The 23,294-nt window shown below is 32.7% G+C and overlaps 1 protein-coding gene across 1 annotated transcript; it reads left to right on the plus strand.

Moving 5' to 3' along the window:
* Nucleotides 1-17,269: 17,269 nt before the first annotated feature.
* Nucleotides 17,270-21,396, plus strand: LOC107027361 (vacuolar-processing enzyme-like). Its single transcript, XM_015228538.2, has 9 exons — nucleotides 17,270-17,437; nucleotides 19,118-19,282; nucleotides 19,385-19,541; nucleotides 19,883-19,968; nucleotides 20,066-20,289; nucleotides 20,439-20,487; nucleotides 20,620-20,838; nucleotides 20,918-21,124; nucleotides 21,226-21,396. The coding sequence occupies exons 1-9, from the start codon at nucleotides 17,270-17,272 to the stop codon at nucleotides 21,361-21,363; spliced, it is 1,413 nt and encodes a 470-aa protein (XP_015084024.1). The 3' UTR covers nucleotides 21,364-21,396.
* The last annotated feature ends 1,898 nt before the right edge of the window (nucleotides 21,397-23,294 follow it).

Raw genomic sequence — 23,294 nt, forward strand, 5'->3', positions numbered from 1 at the left:
GAGTTTGTTGACAATGTCGAACCGTCGTTCACAACTTTGTTTTTCTCCTTGAATCTAGCTCTTGGGATCTCCAGTCTGCTAGATAGTTTTACTGTCATGATGACTTGTCCTAAGCCATAAATTCATTCCCTTAGATGATCTGTCAACTTTCTCTCTAGTTAGGCCTTTTTGTAAGTGGATCTGACACATTATCCTTTGACTTTACATAGTCAATTCTGATAATTCCACTAGAGAGTAGTTTTCTAACGATATAATGTCTATGTCATATATGACGAGACTTTTCGCTATGCACCATGCTCCATGCCCTACCTATTGCATCTCGACTGTGAAAGTGTATGCATGCTAATGCCAATGGTTTGGGCCAAAATAAAATATCTATCAAGAAATTCCGGAGTCTTTAAACTTATTCACCGACTTTATCTAGAGCACCTAGCTCATAGATCATGGTAGTCTCTTTTGAAATATTTCTAAGAGACTGCTCCTCTACTAAGAGTAAAGACATATCCACTCGTGGATTTTACATCATTTGTCCAATGATCCAATTTGCATCACTATATCTTTCAATACTGTTGGATATTGTTATAATGCAAGACATAGTTTTAAGTATTATTTTAAATACTCCAAAACTCTATTTATTGTCATCTAATGAATTTATTTGGGATCACTGGTGAACCGACTCAGTTTAAAATAGAAAATGCTATATCTGATCAGACACACTACATGATATACATCATACTTTCCAAAACTCTAGCACAATCCAATTGTGAGTCACTTTTGCTTTCACTCTTTTGAAATTCAAAGCTCACATTTATTGGAGACTTGACAATATTGACATCCAAATATTTGAACTAGTCAAGTACCTTTTCAATGCAATGAGACCGTGAAAATGCTAAACATTATGGAGTTCTATGAATTCTTATATCTAAGATTGATCAGCTACTCCAGTATTTTTCATTCCAAACTTGCTTTATAACATACGTTTAGTAGCATATATGTTTTTAGTTTTTCTATTTATGATCAACATATCACCAATATAGAAACAAACAATGACCTTATGATTTTAATGTGAACATATTTATCACTTCCATCATTCTTAAATCCATTTGCCAACATGGTTTGGTCAAATTATATCATTGTTTCGGTGCTTCTTTTAGTCCATAATGTGACTTAACAAGTTCACGCACTTTCTTTTATTTACCAGGAACCACAAAACCCTAGGGTTGTACCATGTAAATTTCTTCCTCCAATTCTACATTCAAGAAAGTTCTTTTCACATTCATTTGATGAATTTGGAGGTCATATACCACAACTAATAGTTTTAGCATCCGAATGGATGTAATTCTAGTTACTCACGAGTATATATATCGACAAGATCAAAATCTTGTTTTTATCTAAAGCCTTTGACACAAAGTCTTGCTTTATATTTTTCAACAGTTCCATCAACTGTTATTTTCCTTCTAAAGATTCACTTTGAACCCAAAGGTTTATTTTCTGGAAAAAATCAATAAACTTCTATATGGTTGCTCAAGATTGCATCAATCTCACTATTGACACCATCTTTTCAAAGGATGAGTCTACAGAAGACACAAAAAATGTTACAAAATCATATTCAAAGGAAGTAAATGTCCTTTGACATTTATTAAGCCTATGAATATCTTTAAGTACATTATTCTTTTCCTTTCCTAGGCTTTTTAGATCCTTCTCTAGACTACTAAAGTCTAATTTTACAGTTCACAGTCATATGTCCTACTTTAATTCTTTTAGAAATAAGAACTTGGACTTTGGCTAGACACCCCCACACTTTGAAATATTTCAAGTTGGATTTCCTTCCTTTCCATTTCTCATATGGAAAAGATTGTATCCTGAACAAAAAAATCGTCTTCCTTTATGAAAAGACAAAAAATTTTGTTGTTCTTGTTTGCATTATGAATAGTTCCTCCACAAAAGTTTTGTGGTAAACCCGAACTTATAAACAATACATCCATCATTTCTTTCAACGTTCGATTTTTCATTAGATTGAGATGAATAGGACAGTAGTTTGATGGATAATTCCACTTTCCAAACATATTTCTGCACAAGGAGATTTATACTCTCCGTTCTTATCACTTCTTATCTTTTCCCACATTGATTTTCAACTTTGATATTACATTGTCTAGACATTTGCTATTGCTTCATCCTTACCATTCACCAAATAAACATAGTCATTTCTAATGCAATTGACAATAAAAGTAATGAGATACTTTTTCCCACCATGAGATGGTGTTAACTTCATATCACAAATGTCAGTGTAAATCAATTATAAGGGATTAGAATTTCTTTCAACAGATTTATAAGAATGCTCAACATATTTAGATTTCACAAAAACTTGACATTTTTATTTATTGCACTCAAAGTTAGACAAAATTTCTAAGTTGATCAGTTTTTCTTACAAGGTTTGTAGTTGACATGCCCCAAGTGTTCATGTCACAAACATTGACTCAAGCAAGTAAGAACAAATAAAAACATTGAGTTTGAAAAGCTCTTCGTGAGGTAGTTTTTTCCTCACTAATATTTTGTTCCTATTTCTTACAATTTTGTGTGATATAAACATTGTTTAGAGTCATCACCTTGTCAAATGTCCTTTTCGAAAGGACCTTTCCATAACTTTCAATTTGATTGTTATAGAACTATCCATGAACAAAGTCTCATCGGGTTCAATAAAGACAATATAGTCCAAATGTTACTTTTACAAAAACATAACAAATGACTATTCACCTATATTCATGTCTATGCAAATACTTTTCATGAAAAATCACATCACTTCAAGTGACGGCTTTTCATAAAAGAACACAATCATTTTTAACAAGTATATATATAATTTGGTAGTTTCATACTAGTCATACCGTATACTAGTAATGGAGAAACTCAACAACTACAATACCAAATATACTTCAAGAATTTTGTGGGTTTAACATAATACAAAAGTATCGTTGAATTTCATATTTTTTGCTCCAAAGTTAAATTATACACCAAGTTAATCATAAGCAAAGAACCCCCACATTTTAAATGTGATCTCAAAAATATTTTTCAAGTATTTGAAAATAGTTTTTCCACATATTTTAATATGAAACTTCTTTTGGAAACATTATTTTACGAAAGAATTGTAGTGCTGCAATTCTCTTTGATAATCTTTACACAATGTCAAAGTTCATTCCATAGAGATACAAAATCACAAACTCTAAGTCACATGTATTTTTCCTCTATCATATACCACTTAGTATTTTAAATACAAACAATAAGGAAAATAAAATTGTACAGTTTATTTCTACATTACATTGAATTTATAGAAAATCAAAAGTACAACACGGACTTATTATGTGAAGTTTCCATATTCTTCAAACCAATTGCATAGTCCAATTTATCCAGAGTAGAAAACCACAAAAGTTTTTAGTCTACAAAAATCAGACACACTATTATTTCTAATTGAGTACAAAACTACAAAAGTCTTTTTTTTTCTCCAAACAGAATAACACATATTCTTTATCACATAGAAATGTTTTTCTTATCAAATAGTTTTCCAAGTATAACATTTTGATATACTATTTTATCAAGCAAAAATTTGCATTTCTCATTTTTGCAAACTAAAGAATTTTAAAGGCAACAACATTTGCCAAGTAAAATTCATTCCACAACATATGGTTTGAAGATCTTATTCCAAAGATACACATAATTTAAAAAAAAATCAAAGATGATAACTCTTAGAAACTATTTTCCTCCTTAGACTTTATAATAAGATGGCTACCTGGTAATCTTTAATCGGAACACCACAAAAATTTTCTGATACATTCTCACTTCGACCTTGCTTAACAAAGCACCGAATTATGGAGAAGTAATGCATTTATCTTCTACTTCCATGATCAGATTCTCTCAATTAGTAGAATACAAATAATACTAATAGTATAATAATTTCCTTAAGATTGTTTTCATCTTGTATTCCTAACATACTTAGAACAAAATTCTGAAGAACTTTGTAAGACAAAAGAGTTTAAGAACATTTTCACAACTAGAAAATTTAAACTAGTAGCAAAACTAGAATAAAAAACAGATTAGAATAATTATACGAAATATTTTTCTTAAAGAAGATTTATTGTTAATATGTGTCTAAAGAATCTTACTGATTCCAACAAACATTGCAGAAACACAAAGTTACCAAAGTCTAATGAACCAGTGAATAACAAAAGAATAGAAATTAATTCACAAATCTAAAATTTGTAACACATACCAGAATTTGGAAAAATAGAAAGAAGACCAAGCCCACTGAATGCACAGTGTCCCCGAATGAAATTATTCCCCTCTATTATCCGAGGCTTGATTTGGAATATGTCCTCCTAGGGTAGAATGATCTCAATCACCAGTGTATTGATACCCAACACGTGTTGGGCTATTGCCCATGTTTCAGCCAAAGGCCCATGGCCTAATCCTACTTGGAAAAGGATTGGAATTATTCTCCTTAATTGGTTTCCAATTCTATTAGGAAAAGGATTGGAATAGTAATCCTATTTGTAGTTGGTTTTGGCTTTATAATGAAAAGCACAACTCTATAAATAGAGGATGGTTTTGAGAGAATAATTAATTGCTCATTGGTATTGTCTTTGAAAGACATTAAAACATAAGAGAGGTTTTTGAGAGAGCTTTCAACAAGAGAAAAAGAGAGAAAGAAAAGGATTCTTTTGCTGCAGTCTTTTCTCCGACCAGCAACGCTCAGATCGTGTTTCCCGATTAACAAACCGTTGGATCAGGCTGAAATTTGGACTGAGTGTTCCTAACATATTGGTGGCTGATTTGAACGGTGGAGATCGGATTCGGAGGTCAGAAAGATCCTGTTTTAGGTCCCGAACAGAAGCTGGGTTTGGGTGGTGTTTCTTTCTATTTATCTTTTGTTGGTGTAGCTATTGTTTGTTCTCTTTTGGCACTTGTTGTGTAGCCATTAGAAGAATATTTGTAACCCTCTTATTGTTATAGTGAAGCAATTCGGATCTTGTCGATCCCGTGGTGTTTACCTTCGGTTTGAAGGGTTTTTCCACGTTAAACTTGGTGTTCTTTATTGTTAGATTTTCAGTTTCATCTTTTCGTCACAACAACTGGTATCAGTTTCAGTTGTTGTGACGAAAAGATGAAACTGAAAATCTAACAATAAAGAACACCAAGTTTAACGTGGAAAAACCCTTCAAACCGAAGGTAAACACCACGGGATCGACAAGATCCGAATTGCTTCACTATAACAAGAAGAGGGTTACAAATATTCTTCTAATGGCTACACAACAAGTGCCAAAAGAGAACAAACAATAGCTACACCAACAAAAGATAAATAGAAAGAAACACCACCCAAACCCAGCTTCTGTTCGGGACCTAAAACAGGATCTTTCTGACCTCCGAATCCGATCTCCACCGTTCAAATCAGCCACCAAGATGTTAGGAACACTCAGTCCAAATTTCAGCCCGATCCAACGGTTAGTTAATCGGGAAACACGATCTGAACGTTGCTGGTCGGAGAAAAGACTGCAGCAAAAGAATCCTTTTCTTTCTCTCTTTTTCTCTTGTTGAAAGCTCTCTCAAAAACCTCTCTTATGTTTTAATGTCTTTCAAAGACAATACCAATGAGCAATTAATTATTCTCTCAAAACCATCCTCTATTTATAGAGTTGTGCTTTTCCTTATAAAGCCAAAACCAACTACAAATAGGATTACTATTCCAATCCTTTTCCTAATAGAATTGGAAACCAATTAAGGAGAATAATTCCAATCCTTTTCCAAGTAGGATTAGGCCATGGGCCTTTGGCTGGAACATGGGCAATAGCCCAACAAACTCCCCCTCCAGCCAAGGGGCCAAATGGACTTCAAGTAGAGGATCTCTTGACAGGCTTCCTGCCTGCCACACTTCTACAAAACTCATGATTGTCTACGATGAGTTCTTTCCACTTATCTCTATGAGTATCTAACATGGCTTCATCATAACCTTCAGGTTCTCCCATATTAGTCAATAGAATATACTCATCATGAGAATAACGTGTTGAGCTTCGCTTCTCTCTAGTAGATCTTCTACAAGAGGTTTCTGGAGCATCTGAAGCGGTCATCCCAACATGAGTTGGTTGATTATCAACCACAACATCATCAGTAGGAACAAATACATGTTCTACACTCTCATCATTGTCTTGATCATTACCTTGGGTTCTCTCATGTGCAAAAGATGTATCAATAGTAGGAATTGGATCAACATCAACTAAGCTCTCATCAGTATGAGAATCTAGTTTCTCAGTCTTGTCAATATCTTCAATAGTTTGATCTTCAAAGAACACAACATCACGACTTCTAATGAGTTTCTTATCAATTGGATCATAAAATCGATATCCAAACTCATCTTGACCATAACCAATGAAGATACATTGCTTAGTTTTAACATCCAATTTTGACCTCTCATCTTTTGGAACATGCACACAAGCTTTACACCCAAACACTTTCAAGTGATCATAAGAAACATCCTTATCAAACCAAACTCTGTTTGGAACGTCACCATCCAAAGCAACAACAGGAGACAAATTGATAACATAAGCAACAGTGTTAAGTGCTTCAGCCCAAAAAGAATTTGGAAGTTTAGCCTCTGAAAGCACACATCTAACTCTCTCAACTAAAGTTCTGTTCATCCTCTCTGCCAAACCATTTAATTGAGGAGTCTTTGGAGGAGTCTTCTGATGACGTATTCCTTGCGATTTGCAGTAGTTATCAAAGGGACCAATATACTCACCACCATTATCAGTGCGAATACATTTTAATTTCTTTCCCGTTTGTCTCTCAGATAAGGCTTGAAACTGTTTAAACACATCAAGCACTTGATCTTTGGATTTCAAAGGATATACCCAAATCTTGCGAGAATGATCATCAATGAAAGTAGCAAAGTAAAGTGCACCACCTTTTGACTTCACTTTGAAAGGACCACACAAATCTGAGTGTACTAGCTCCAATAGCTCAGACTTTCTTGAAGGAGGATGACTGTGAAAAGAAACTCTTTTCTGTTTCCCTTCTAAGCAATGAACACATCTTTTCACCTTTGCTTGTTTCATACCAGCAAGCAAATTCTTCTTAGCCAAACATGTGATCCCCCTCTCGCTCATATGATTAAGCCTCTTGTGCCACAATTCTGATAAAGTCTCGCTCTCCACCAAATTTATAGAGTCACCAAGAATCGATCCTTGTGTCACATATAAATTTGAATGTTTTCTTCCTCGAGCTAAAATCAGTGAGCCTTTGGTGAGCTTCCATTGACCATTGCACAAGTCATTATGATAGCCATCATCATCTAGTTGTCCTACAGAGATCAAATTTATTGGAATGTCTGGAGCATGCTTGACATTCTGAAGGACCAACGTTGAACCAGTATTGGTTTTCAAACAAACAGTGCCAACACCAAACACCTTAACCTCACCAGTATTACCCATATTTAACACCTCAGAGTTAACAGAAGTATAAGATGAAAAGAAGTCTTTTCTTGGTGTGACATGTGATGTAGCTCCAGAATCTACTATCCAACTTGTGTCTTGAGATACAAAATTGATGACGTCTTTATCACAAGCGAAGAGAAGGTCATCATGGACAACAGCAACAACATTATTTTCGTTGTTTTCTTCCTTCTTCCCTTCTTTAAGATCTTGCTTCAATTGTTTACAAAATCTTTTAATATGTCCTTTCTTTCCACAATGATAACATATAATATTTGGATTCTTGAATTTTGACTTGCTTCTGCTTTTACCTCTACTCCTCGGATCTCTTGTCTTATGTCTCCCCCGATCTTCTGTATATAGAACATCTGAATGTGAAGATATGTCTTGAGATTTTCTTCTAACCTCTTCATTCAACACACCACTCTTTGCATATTCCATAGTCACCTTTCCACCAGTGGCAGAATTTGTTAAAGAAACACGAAGAGTTTCCCAAGAATCCGGTAGAGTATTAAGAAGCCAAAGTCCTTGTATTTCATCATCAAAATTCACACCCATTCCTGATAGCTGATCAAGAATACCCTGAAAATCATTTATATGATCAAGAATAGGACTACCCTCCTTGTATTTAAAGGTCATCAATTGCTTTAACAAGAATAACTTGTTATTGCCAGTTTTTGAAGCGTAAAGCGTCTCCAACTTTTCCCACAATGTTCTAGCATGTGTCTCATTCACAATATGGTTGCGAACATTATCTTCAACCCATTGTCTTATATATCCACATACTTGTTGGTGCTCAAATTCCCAATTTTCATCGGTCACATTCTCGGGTTTATGAGCAGAGAAAATCGGAAGATGCATCTTCTTCACGAACAATAGATCTTTCATCTTGCTTTTCCATATGTTGTAGTTTCTTCCGTTTAGACATACCATCTTGCTCATATTCCCCTCCATATAGATAACCTTAGCTCTGATACCAGTTGTTGTGACGAAAAGATGAAACTGAAAATCTAACAATAAAGAACACCAAGTTTAACGTGGAAAAACCCTTCAAACCGAAGGTAAACACCACGGGATCGACAAGATCCGAATTGCTTCACTATAACAATAAGAGGGTTACAAATATTCTTCTAATGGCTACACAACAAGTGCCAAAAGAGAACAAACAATAGCTACACCAACAAAAGATAAATAGAAAGAAACACCACCCAAACCCAGCTTCTGTTCGGGACCTAAAACAGGATCTTTCTGACCTCCGAATCCGATCTCCACCGTTCAAATCAGCCACCAAGATGTTAGGAACACTCAGTCCAAATTTCAGCCCGATCCAACGGTTAGTTAATCGGGAAACACGATCTGAACGTTGCTGGTCGGAGAAAAGACTGCAGCAAAAGAATCCTTTTCTTTCTCTCTTTTTCTCTTGTTGAAAGCTCTCTCAAAAACCTCTCTTATGTTTTAATGTCTTTCAAAGACAATACCAATGAGCAATTAATTATTCTCTCAAAACCATCCTCTATTTATAGAGTTGTGCTTTTCCTTATAAAGCCAAAACCAACTACAAATAGGATTACTATTCCAATCCTTTTCCTAATAGAATTGGACCCAACACGCTGGTGTCATCGAGTCACTCAACGACAGTAAAGTACACTTAGAATACTAGATTTAGAAGTAGAAGAAGTACATAAATTTCTATTTTTAAAATGAGAGAAAATCTCTCAATTTATATAAAACAAAGGGTAGTGCGAAATGTTCTTATTGTGCCTTACATGAAAGGTCACAAACCTTTGGAAAAGTCACAATCTTTCGGAAAGGTCGTCATCTTTCATAAAAGTCACAATTTTCCATAGAATTCATAACTTTTCATAAAAGTCGCAATTTTTCATAAAAGTCACTACTTTTCATAAAAATCGCATCATTTCATAGAAGTCACAACTCTTTATAAAAGTCACAACTCTTCATTTTCCATTCACACCTTTTAAAACCCAACATTGTCAAATTAACAATTTTTATAGTCATTTAATTCACATGTTATAAATAACATGTTTTATTTATTAAGATTTCGAGTCTCATATTTTGTAAGAAACTTGGTTGTAGATATCAATTAGATAACTTGATAAATGATAGTATAAAAATTATATACACTTATTGTATACGAAATATAGATTAGTTATTTAATTTAATCTATCTTGCATTAACCAGTATATATTTGTTCTTTAAGAATCCTTGCTAATTTCACTTACCAACTTTGGTCTATGTTTTTGAATACTATTTTAAATCTCAATTTTAAGAACTCTTTCTCCACCAGGAGAAAGATGAATGGCATAGAGCGAGGTCTATATATGGACGATAATGAATGTTGCGCTCTTAAATGAAGGGTTCATCCAAATTTAAAATATCTCTCTACTTATGAAGAAAATGACGTGATTATTAGTCTTAAAGAAGGAGTGAGGAGCGGAAAAGTTGATGATTCAACTATTAGAGGAATATACGATGAGAAGTTCTTTTATTTACTTACTAAAAATAAATACATCTATTGATGCCCGATTGAAGGGGAAAATAGTGATTGTGCATGCATTTCCCAAAAACCAAAGATATCGACCGTCTGAGTCATAAAGGGTGCCAATCTGATACATGTTTTAATTTTGGTTTTCATGGCGTTAGTTGTATATGTCCTTCAAGCCCTTTATCTTTCTAATAAAACGACGACCCCTCGTGTTGTGGAAGAAATCTTGTACATGTTTGGCTACGTCAATTTCTCTGAAGAAGTCATTATTAGGTAACTTATTTTACAAAAGCTTCTACATATATGAAAATATCAAATTAGAGATTGGCTAAGTGATCTTAACTTGCCTCAACTTCTTATATGACTACAAAGTTTTTAGTGTGAGAAGCAAGGAAATGTATACAATGCTTAAAAGGAATGGTAGCAATTCTTCTAGTGACTTCATAGTGATCTTAACTTGCCTCAACTTGGTTTCGGATTCTACCAAATTATATGTATATTTCATTCGAAGAAAAGATTATATTTAGTTATTACGTATACATATGTTTTTATACATGTTCATTATCATGGGAAATAGTTTGACGGTTATAATTACGAAATGGGTAGAATTTAATCATTTTGGCTAGAATAGCAAATTTGTATAAAAAGTTCATTTAATATGCATTAATAATCTATTATTTTTTTAAAAAATAATAATAACACTTCAATTTTTACGTGAAATAACTTTTGATGAATTGTTAATTAGGTACTTCCTAGAATATCGGAAATAAAAGAACATACAACAGTGTTTGACAAATGAAGATGAACATCAATTTGATGCAATCATTTTTCCTACTGGATATAAGAATGTTGTTACCAGATGGCTAAAGGTACGTTTCGCAAATTATCACTATGTTCTTTTTTTTAATTCTAATTTTGAATCTTGAAATTGTTCCACTTGCCTATACATATCGTGTGTGCGAATAAGTTTTTCTAGTTACTAATTTCACTTGCTATTAAGTTTACTATTTGTCTCAAATAATGGACAACTTTTTTTTTCTTTTGTATGCAGAATTATAACTCAATATTCCTTGAAGATGGAATGTTGATAAATTGGAAATGAGAGAATGGGCTCTACACTGTGGGATTTTAAAAAGGGGCATTTCGGATATTTCAATGGAAGTTATAGCTATTGCCGATAATATTGAAACCGTCATAGACAAAATCTAGACTTTTAATATATTGAACAGTTGAGTACCCATAGGCACGTGAGTGCTTTAGCTGGTTTGGTTGTAAAGCTATACGGCGCTTAGCACCCGAGAGAACAGGAATTCGGATCTCGATTTTTTTTAGGTTTATTATAATTGCTTTCATAGATTATTACAAAACATTTTCTCTTCTTTTCTACTTTTTCCAATCTTCGCCCATTTTCCCGCTAAAATTTCAATCTTAATTTTTTTTACTTTATTTTTTCACTTTTTAAATTTCCTATATCTCAATTATTACAACAAAAAACTTAAGTTTTTAAAGACTCCAGACTGTAAATATTTGTATATGTCAACATGCAATGATTGGAGACTGTAAATATTTGTATATGTCAACATGCAATGATTAGATACAATTATTCAATATCTTCATAAATATGAAAGTTCATCGAGAATCGTACTATTAGAAGTGTATATATATATATATATATATATATATAATTTTTAGCGCATTAAATATTGACATATACAAAGAGTGACAATTGCCACTAAAAATACATATTTAGCGGCAATTAAGAATTAAATGCCGCTAATAGTCATTTTTGTTGTAGTATATATATCGTACTCAGCTCGGTAACTTATAATTAGAAGTGTTATTTCTAATAATAAGCCTTTTATTTTCACATTGATTAAAATAATTATACATTGATATTAAAAAGTAAGCACCCATAATCTTAAAATCCTGCATCTGTTTCGAGAGAGAAAATGACTTCTCAAGAATCTGTTTATTTTCATTTGAATCCTTGATTTTCATAAGGTACATAAAATTAAATGTACATTGAGTTGTTTACATGTCATTTTGCTAGGTCATTACTAAGTCATTCATCAAAAAATATCCTAACCAACTAGTACAAAAGAAGAGGATAACGAGGGATACATTATCTAGATCATACGAGTTACTAAAAGAGTTGGTTTGGTTTTTGTGGAATCAAACTAAATGGAAGATGAACTAACAAATATTTGGTAGGAAGATAATTAGTACAAAATAAAAGTCAAAGATAGTATATCTTGGTAGGTAAAGTTAGGCAAACCATAAAATGATTTCATATTTTTAACCTTGACATTTTTGACATATAGTGATGTCATGGATGACATCAATAGGATGAATTTATTCCTATAAATAGGTAGCTCTTAATTCATTTTCAAATCATCCTCTCACTTGCCTTCTAACCATCTAAGGCATTTGTATTCTCTCTTGTAATATTTCCCTTGTATTCTTTGTAGAGTGAAATAAATATTACTGCAATTGTTCTTTGGTGGACGTGGGATCATTTTGATCTGAACCACGTTAAATACTGTTGTTCTTCCTTGTTCTTTAATTTCACGTTTTCGCTAACAATTGATATCAGAGCCAAGGTTCTGTCTGAGCATGCTTTATGGTTGCAACACAGTCTGAACTTCCACATCAGAAAAGAATTACTTTGGTTTTTTGTAGTTCCGAATACATTATAGTAGAAAAGGAAGAACAAGTAAATATGAGTTCAATGAAGTTTGAAATTGATAGATTTAGGCACAACAACTTCAATATCTGGAAGATCCAGATGATGGCGTTACTACGGAGGAAAGGTTCAATCCATGCTATTGACGGAAAGTATTTCGATAAGATATCAAATTCCGACAAGGAAAAGATTGAAGGAGATGCATTGAGTGCAATCCAACTGTCCCTTGCACCTAACGTACTTTGTGAAATGAGTACAAGTACCGAAGAGACGACCAAAGAGTTATGGGAAAAGCTAGAAGGGCTTTACCAGGACCAGTCAGTTACAACACGGATGTTGTTACAACAGCGTCTTCATACATTTAAGATGGATTCAGGTACTTCGTTGCAAGACCATCTAGATGCGTTCAATAAACTAGTGATGGACTTACAAACTGTTGGAATTAAAAAGGACGAGACGCTTTTATGTTCTTTGCTATTTTCATTGACTTCAAAATATCGTGATATTGAGAATTCAATGATGTATAGCAAACAACCTATCAAACTTGAGCAAGTGCGGCAAGCACTTAACTCTTGTGATGTGCGAATGCATTTTGAAGGAGACAAAAGTGACGAAGCCAGTGGACTCTTTGTAAGAGGTCGTACTAGACAACAGGGAAGGAGAAAATCGAAGTACAGATCCAAGTCTCATGTGAACAAAAAGAATGCGGAGTGTTGGGGCTATCAAAAGAAGGGGAACTTTGAACGAGATTGCCCTATGCCGAAGTCCAAAGAAAAGGTGAGTGCATCCATTGTTGAGCAAGTACATGATATTGATGATGATTATGTACTAACAACATCATACAATAGTAGAGTATATGATAACAAATGAGTCTTAGATTCTGCTTGTACTCTACATATGACATTCCGAAAAGATTGGTTCAGCAGCTATGAAACTGTAATAATGGACAATAATGCAACTTGTAAAATAGCTGGCATTGGTTCAGTTCGTGTTCGCTGCCATGATGGAATCGTGAGGACTATTACAGAAGTCCGTCATGTTCTTGATCTGAAGAAGAATTTGATCTCCCTGGGTACTTTAGATAAACAAGGCTATAAGTACATGAGTGAAGGAGGAACAATGAAAGTGACTAAAGGGTCTTTAGTCATGTTGAAGGCCAAGCTGGAGGATGGCCTTTACACACTTGAGGGAAGCACCATTATTGGCTCTGTAAATGCATCTACAGTGCAGTTATCTAATGATGACAAGGCAAAATTATGGCACATGAGACTAGGCCATATGAGCGCACGAGGATTGGAGATGTTGAGCAACCGCAACCTTTTGAATGAAGAGAATATCAACACACTTGAATTTTGTGAGCACTGCGTCTTAGGGAAGCAGAAAAAGGTCACCTTCAGCACTGGCAAGCACAAGAGGGGAGGGGTGCTAGACTACATCCATTCAGATTTATGGGGTCCCTCTAAGCTTCCATCGAAAGGAGGAAAGAGGTATCTCGGTTATGTTGATTCTGACTATGCAGGGGATCTTGATCGAAGGAGGTCCACAATTGGATACATCTTTACTCTCGTTGGCAATGCCGTTAGTTGGAAATCTACTTTACAGTCGATTGTTGCTTTGTCTACAACAGAGGCAGAATATATGGCAGCAACTTGAGGCAGTGAAAGAAGCTATATGGTTGAAAGGTTTGGTGGCAGAATTGAGTTCAATTCAGCCTGAACCAATTCTAAGATGTGATAGTGAAAGTGTTATTCATTTAATTAAAAATCAAAGAATTCATGAGTGCATCAAACACATTGATGTCAGACTCCATTTTATTCGAGATGTCGTAGAAGAGGGAGCTATCAAGGTTGAGAAGGTTATCACAGATGATAACGCTGCAGACATGTTGACCAAAATAGTCCCGCTTGCCAAGTTTGTACACTGCAAGGACTTGGCGGGAGTATGCATCAATTGATGCAACTCTAAGAGAATAACTGCTAGGTGGAGCTGGTATGTTCAACAAAGGTTTGATTCTTCTTGTTTCTTACAACGGGATTGCCCAGTAAGCTTAGAAGTTTTGACCGGAGTTGTTTATACGCACACTTAGAACACAAACCAAGGTGCAGATCGAAAGAGTTGGTTTGGTTCTTGTGGAATCAAACTAAATGGAAGATGAATTAATAAATATTTGGTAGGAAGATAATTAGTACAAAATAAAAGTCAAAGAAAGTATATCTTGGAAGGTAAAGTTAGGCAAACCATAAAATGGTTTCATATTCTTAACTTTGACATTTTTGACATATAGTGATGTCATGGATGACATCAATATGATGAATTTATTTCTATAAATAGGTGGCTCTTCATTCATTTTCAAATCATCCTCTCACTTGCCTTCTAACCTTCTAAGGCATTTGTGTTCTCTCTCTTGTAATATTTCACTTGTATTTTTTGTAGAGTGAAATAAATATCAGTGCAGTTGTTCTTTGGTGGAAATAGGATCATTTTGATCTGAACCACGTTAAATACTGTTGTTCTTCCTTATTCTTTAATTTCACGTTTCGGCTAACGTTTTCTCCCCAAGTCCTAGCAACAAATGCGTTATATAGTTTAAATTTCTTCTCTTTTTGATATAATTATTTTTCAATAAAAATATGATGAATATCATATATACATAGTGCAGTTTCGATCAATAATTGTCTATTTATTTTGTGTTTAATGTTGTTAAATATAATCAAATAATATATTTTATTTATTCATAATTATATAACAAATAAATTAAGTGATTAAGAGAGTGAAATATGATGGTGGATCTAATTGTAAAGGAAGGTCAAGAGAAGATTTTTTTGCAGCATAGTTAGGAATTGTTATTACTAAAAGATTTTTTCTATTTTGACTTGTAATAATAAACTTAGCTACACATATCAACAATGTTAGTCCACCACGATCCTTTTTTTTTTTTTAAAAAAGTTATGAAACATAATTAATATAATTATCTTACTTCAATGGTAAAAAAATACAATAAGGAGTTTTACTCTTTAGATTTTTCACATAGATATTGAAGATGGAATAATTTACGCTAAGATATCATTACTTTTTCTTTTTGCTTTTGTAAATATCTATTTTTGTTGCTTCTTTTTTTTTTTTTGATTGAAATGTATTTATAAGTTTTCTCTTTTTATTTTTTATTAATTTATGAATGTAATATTGTAGGTTATTTTATTATATTTCTTAGCAATAGATATAACTATGAAACTCAATGTCTATGTCTATATCTTATTTAATTCTGATCGTTGCATTAGTAATGTGATACATCTCTTATGCAGTCAAATTAATTTTTTCTCCTTATTTTTGTAGTTTATTTATTTATATTTTCAAATAAAATTTATGTATAATAATTATTTTATTTCGTGTCTTGATAGAATTATATATTCGAGTTGTTAATAACTCATAGGCATAGGTCTTTAATCTTCTTTGTAGTTTATATTCTTAAATATTAGGGATAACACACATGTATCCTCAGATTATGACTGAAATTTCAAAAACACGTCGAAATTGAACTAAGGTATTATTATACGTAAACTCATTATTTTTCATATAATTTTCTATCTCTTTTTCTATTTATATCAACAACCTTGTTTTTTGTTGTTTTATTGTATAAAAGAATTTGTAGTTAACAAATGTAATAATAGAGGATCATGTCCTCCTACGAAAAATAGAGAAAACTCAAAACAAAAATTAATGTATTTAATTTAATACAATAGATTATAATTTCAAAATATGACCTCTTATTTTATTTATTTCATCATTTATATATTATACCCCAAAATTTGTTCCACTGAAAGGATGTACTTTAAATTGAACTTTTTTTCTTTAATTTTGCATATAAAAATAAAATCATATCCCGAATGATGACAAAGATCGTCTTCTTTGTTGTTTATCTAAACATAAATATTATACTATTTCATTAAAGTATGAGATTATTAATCCATATATAAACAATGAAATATGCTAATTTTCTGTTTTATTAGTCAAAAAATACAGTTACATTAAACTAAGCTCCCCGGCATTTGATTCCTTTATTTATATCAGCCTACTCCAAAGGACAAAAAACATACAAAAACAATGAGGTGACAAGACAAAACTATCACACGTAACAAGAAATTTCTTGTAAAACAATGAATTTGAAATTGCTTGATCATAAATTTTGAAGTTAAAATTTAAAAATTTTCAAGTTTGTGAAATTATGTTTGGACATGTATTTTATTTAAAAAAATATTCAAATTTTGTGATCGAAAGTTCCAAAAATCAGGAAAGTTGATAAAATTAAAGATTAGAAACAATTATATTAAATTTCACGATCAAATAAATATTTAAATGATCAAACAAGTATTTAACGATAAATTCTCGCCATATTTTATGATCAAATGCTATTGCAATAATCTGTCAAGTTGGTGACATATTTTCGTGAGTTCCTATGGTTGATTTCTTTTATTACCTTTGAATTCTACGTTGTGAATCCCTTTATACGTCTTTAGTGTTGTTGGCACAAATTAAAGGATGTTATAAATTTGTTATACACCAAGTTCAATATAATTCTAAATTAGTTCAATTTCTTTGTTAATTTAAAACACAATGATATCTTGGTATAATATTATTATAGTATTTTTATTTGCTTTGGTCTCAATATTTGTTAATATTGAAGGTCGTAGTATCTCTCAATTCTTAAATCAAGAATCACAAGGAACCAAATGGGCTGTCCTGGTTGCTGGCTCCAATGGCTGGGCTAATTATAGGCATCAGGTTAGCATCCTAGATGATATTTTTGTGTGAATTTTGAAAATGATGTGAATGTTTGACGATTCAGTTGTGGTGATTGAAAGTTGTCTGATAATATCTTCATCAATATTTATTAATTTTCTTGTATTTTTGCGAAACATATATAAGTTACATTAAATGTAATAGATAAAGAAGGATAATTTCGGATTAGCTTTTAGTATCCTTTAATTTTTTGTTTTGTTAAATTTGGAATAGACTATAACTTATTAAAGGATTAATAATTAATGTTGGAATAAGTTATTCCTATCTATTTGAAACAATAATTCTGAAATAACTTATTTGGAGGATAAAATAGTTGAAATGACAAAAATACCCGCTCAAGTCATTTTTTATACATCATTTTTCACATTTGTTACACTTATTGAGGGTATATATTTTTTTTTTAATAAATAAACAACTTATTCTTAGAAATTACCCAATACATATTATTTTTAATACAATAAAACAAACATCCACTAAAATAGTACCACAATAACTAATTCCAACGTAATTAATCCCAATATAACAATCTTGATATAACTTTTAATCACCCTTTTTCCTTTATAAAGTTTAGTCATGCACCTAATTCTATAATTCAACTTACTTAGCTACGTTAAAGGTGAAATGTATAGTTGGCTCTCTAATTTGTAGCATGTGTCTATTATTAATATACAAAATTATACTGCCATACGTTATTAGTATACATATTGAAAAGAATTATACTACTAACTTTTAAGTAATTTAAGTCCAACATTTTATGTCATATATTGAATGAAGTTAGAGAAGGTAATAAAAGTCTAAGCATCCATTAAGGACCTAGAATTTCTCATTAAAAAAAGGAATTACTTCAACTACACAAAATGGTGAAAGTAGAACTATAGTACTATACCTTTGTAGTTTGTACCAATTTATAAATCAACTCGGGACTATATTAATAATATGGAAAATACACACGCAAATTCTAGAGACACACTTATACTATATTAATGTCCTATTACCTCCCTGAACTTATTTTATAAGTAATTTTCTATCCCTTTTCGGCCTACGTGGCACTACCTTGAGAGAAAAAGTCTAACAGCGTTGGGCCCACAAGATAGTGTCATATAGGCCGAAAAGGGGTGGAAAATTATTAATAAAATAAGTTCAGAGGGTAATAGGACCTTAGTATAGTATAAGTGTGTCTCTGAGATTTCAGATAGGTTAAGGGAATACTTGTGCATTATCCCTTAATAATATATAAAGTGAAATTATTCCTTTACTAAATCCTCCCTTGCTAATCACCATGATATCATGAACAAGATCTTTCTTGATCAATTGTGTTTTCATAAATTAATAAGAAAGATGACAAATAATATCATTGTATTTCCTTTTTTCGTTTGAATAATATCAACTTGGAGAGTGTCTAGATTAAGAAACTTCTCGTATTTAATTTGGACTATCAAAATTGACTAAATGAGAGACATAATTTTCTTTTTAATCTGTTTATAAAAAACATATCATCTTTTTATAAATAAAAATAATTTAACTTTAAAATTCACTTTTTACCTTAAATGATATATAGTACACGTAATAGTCAAGTGATTTACACTACATATTTTTTTTAAAAAAAAGTTGTACGAAATCAAACAGTGTCACGTAATAAATTGATGGTATATATGATTTCAGGCTGATGTGTGTCACGCTTACCAATTACTCAAGAATGGAGGTCTTAAAGATGAGAACATCATTGTATTTATGTATGATGACATTGCTCACAATAGAGAAAACCCCAGACCTGGAGTAATCATCAATAACCCACATGGCAATGATGTTTACAAAGGTGTCCCAAAGGTTTGTTCTTGTTTCCTTCAATTTCTTGGAAATTTTTCAAAATTATTAGAGTGTTTGCTAGCTAGCTTATGAGGGGTTTATCTTCTCTTTTTGTTGAGGCAGGATTATGTAGGTGAAGATGTTAATGCTATAAACTTTTACAATGTCATCCTTGCAAACAAAAGTGGTATTGTTGGAGGAAGTGGTAAAGTTTTGAATAGTGGTCCAAATGATCATATCTTCATCTACTATACTGATCATGGTGGCCCTGGAATTGTTGGTAAGTATCTTCCTCACATTAATTTTGACCTTATACTAAGAACTTGTCTCTTGTCATCATTAGGAAGTCGTTGAGCCGATAGATATCTGTTGCTATTTGAAGAGTTCATTTTCTATTTTGTTAACCAATCTGCATGTTGCTTGGCTTCCTATAACAATGATTAATTCTGATATTAGCGTGACTCATCTGATCAACAGTACCCTCAACTATTATTGATGAGATTGTTCAAACCATTGACTTAGTCTTTTCCGAAGAATGTCTATCATATATTTCAAAATTGACATATGATCATTGGATTTGCAAATATGCATAATTGATTTTCATGTTTTTATTGTTATCAGCAATGCCAAGTGGAGAATTGGTTTATGCAAATGATCTAGTTAACGTATTGAAAAAGAAGCATGCTTCAGGGACGTATGACAGACTGGTAACTCGGTTTAGCTTTTCAGGCTTTCTTTTCCTTTGTGCAAATGTTTGATCGGTGTGAAATTTGAAGTCTGTATCTTATGTTGCATGATGCTCAGGTGTTTTACCTAGAAGCCTGCGAGTCTGGAAGCATGTTTGATGGTCTTCTCCCCGAAGGACTTGATATCTATGTCATGACTGCATCGGAACCTAATGAAGACAGTTGGGCGACATATTGTGGCGAGGGTACTCCTGAAGAGCCCTGCTTGGTTCTGTGTTCCCCTCCCGAGTTTCAGGGTGTCTGCTTGGGAGACTTGTATAGTATTTCTTGGATGGAAGATAGGTATATACAATTTTTATAACCTCTACTCTCGAAGTCCACATTGTTAGAAAGGAGTATGCCAAGTATAGATTCTTGTATTTTGTTTCTATAATTTATATTTAGAAATGATGTATTATGTCAAACTTATTATTGTTTGCGCCTATGAACAGTGATATACAAGATCGAACAACTGACAGCGTGCAAGGGCAGTATAGTAGAGTAAGAGTTTGAACTGTTATGCACAAATATTGCATGTGCTTTAAACAATTTGTTTATATGATACATCTATGCTTTCTCTTATTCAATTTTAGTGGAAGATCAGATTTATGTTTTTCATTTTTCGTCGCTAAGGTTGCAAACAGAACTGCAGCCAACATAACACATGGTGGCTATGGCTCTCATGTCACAGAATACGGTGATATAGTGGTGAGTTTTGATTCTCTTGCCGCGTATATGGGTGAGAATTTCAAAAATCACAGTCATGACTCTGTGGATGCCAAGTCATTCTCGACATCATCATCAAGGAATGTGGATCAGCACAGTACTGAACTTTTCTATCTGTTCGCCAAAGTAAGTTCCTATCTCTTTTTGATGGAGAATTCATCTTCCTACACATGATTTCAGTAATTTTCTTTCTTAATGTTTGCAGCACCGAAAGGCTCCTGAAGGTTCCGATGAGAAATATGAAGCTCTTGTGAAACTAAATGAAGTTAAGTCACAGAGAAGTCAAGTGGAGAACAATGTAAAACATTTAGGGGAGCTTCTTTTTGGTGTTGAAAAAGGTAACGAGGTACTAAACAGTGTTCGACCTGCCCGACAACCACTTGTTGACAACTGGGATTGCCTTAAGTCCTATGTAAGTATTTAATTAACATGGTGATACAAGCAATATTTTCAGTTCAATTTTAGTGTTATGTTCTTTTGATGAGAATATGACTGCTCTGTTTATGCAAATAGGTCAAGATATTTGAGGCACATTGTGGAAGATTAACAACGTATGGAAGGAGACATGTACGTGGTATCGCCAACATCTGCAACGCTGGGATTACGAATGAGAAAATGGTTGCTACGTCTGCACAAGCATGTTCAAGTTAGTAGAGAATACTGCGAAGGAGCAACTATACTTCTGTTTAGTTGATAGCTACATTCAGAAAAAGGCTGCTTAGAATTGCAGATCTTTCCCTAGTATTCATGTACTAAAGCTTTATTTTCTCAATAATAATGACCTTTTGATATTTTTATGCATTTACCAGTATTGTTCAGTTCCATCCAAGTTCAATTTTATTTGTTAATTTGGAAGAAATTGAAGCCTTTAGCCGCTACTGCATGCATATAAGATGAGAATATTTTATATAATAGTAAACTATTAAATTAAATTAAATTCTATAAATATAGCTTGATTTAATTCTACCCCATAACAAACTGTTGCTATTTCGCCTCTCTCTTGGTGGATCTCTCATTCTTTCTCTCGCCTCTCGCTTTTTATACAAACACAAATGTATAAAATGCATTTATGTTTGTATAAAGCGAGAGAAAAATGTATATATACATATATTTTCGTTTCCATCTCTCCCCTCTCCCAGGTCTCGCTCACCACTCTCCCGGATCTCGCTCGCTCCCACTCGCCTCTCTCACTTTATACAAAAATGTAAGTATATAAAAAGTGTTTGTGTTTGTATAAAGTGAGAGAAAATTATACACACACACACACACACACACACACACACACACACACACACACACACACACACACACACACACACACACATATATATATATATATTCGTTCCCCTCTCTCCCCTCTCCCAGATGTCGCTCGCCACCCTCTCAATCTCTCTCCCTCACTTTATACAAACACAAATGTATAAAATACAGTTTTGTTTGTATAAAACGAGAGAAAATTATCTTTAAAAATTCAAATGCATATATTTTTCGTCATATACACTTATGATTATACAAATACAATCTTCCCCCTGCCTAATTTTCTTTTCTCTTTCTCTAATTCTCGCTTTATGCAAACATAGACTATACGATTGATCTTTTGTATATGTATATCAAAGCAGATTATACAACTGTTTCGTTTGTATATATATAGCAAAATCATACAATTACATTCTTTTGTATATATATAGCGAAATATACATATTTATGTTTGTTATGAGGTGCAATTATGCAAACTATAACTACAACTTACAAATATGAATTTTGTGTTTGTTATATGTGAAAGTTGCTCTGTGTAGATCCCATCAAGTCGTTAACCAGAGTTATTGTACATAATTCTAGCCCTTCTTATTTGATTCTTTTCTTTTAAAAAAAATAGTAAGTGAAGAGAGTTTTATAAGATCATAATTTTGTCAATGTATTCGGTATGACGAAGAATGTTTGCCAAAAAATTGGAAAAATATATATGTCCATAGTGGAGACAAAGATCTAGTCTTATTTGTCCTTCGTATAAATATTAAATGCAATTTCATTATGGGTGTGTTTGGTACGAAGGAAAATGTTTTTTTGAAAAACAAGTGGAATTCTAACTTATTTTCTCATTTTTGGTTGGTGAATAAAAATTATTTTTTAATGTGTGGTTGGTGAATGAAAAATATTTTCCAGAAAAAAAATATATATATTTTGGCTAGAGACTAGAAAATTATAATCTTTTGAAAAATGATTCTTGATCCAAAAATTAACCCCGATAATTGATTTAGGAACCGACCCTAACGCCCGAATTAGGACAAGACCCCATTGTCTGTTCCAAAATTTGATCATGAGATCTGACGCCGACCTGTCAAACTTTTGACCCAGGAAAATATTTTCAAAAGCAATTTTTTATTCAAAAAAAACTTTTGATGAGGGAGGGGTAAGGGGAGTTGCATAAAAAGAAAATTTTAAAATTTGAAGTATTCTTCAAAAAGATTTTTTTTTTAAAAAAAATATTTGACGGGGTGACATGGATTAGGGCGGCGTGAAAATGATTTTTTCAAAAAAATTTGAAATATTATCCAAATCATTTTTGTTGTTGCTTTTAGGTG

This window comes from Solanum pennellii, chromosome 8 (assembly GCF_001406875.1).
Source record: "Solanum pennellii chromosome 8, SPENNV200".
Lineage (NCBI taxonomy): Eukaryota > Viridiplantae > Streptophyta > Magnoliopsida > Solanales > Solanaceae > Solanum > Solanum pennellii.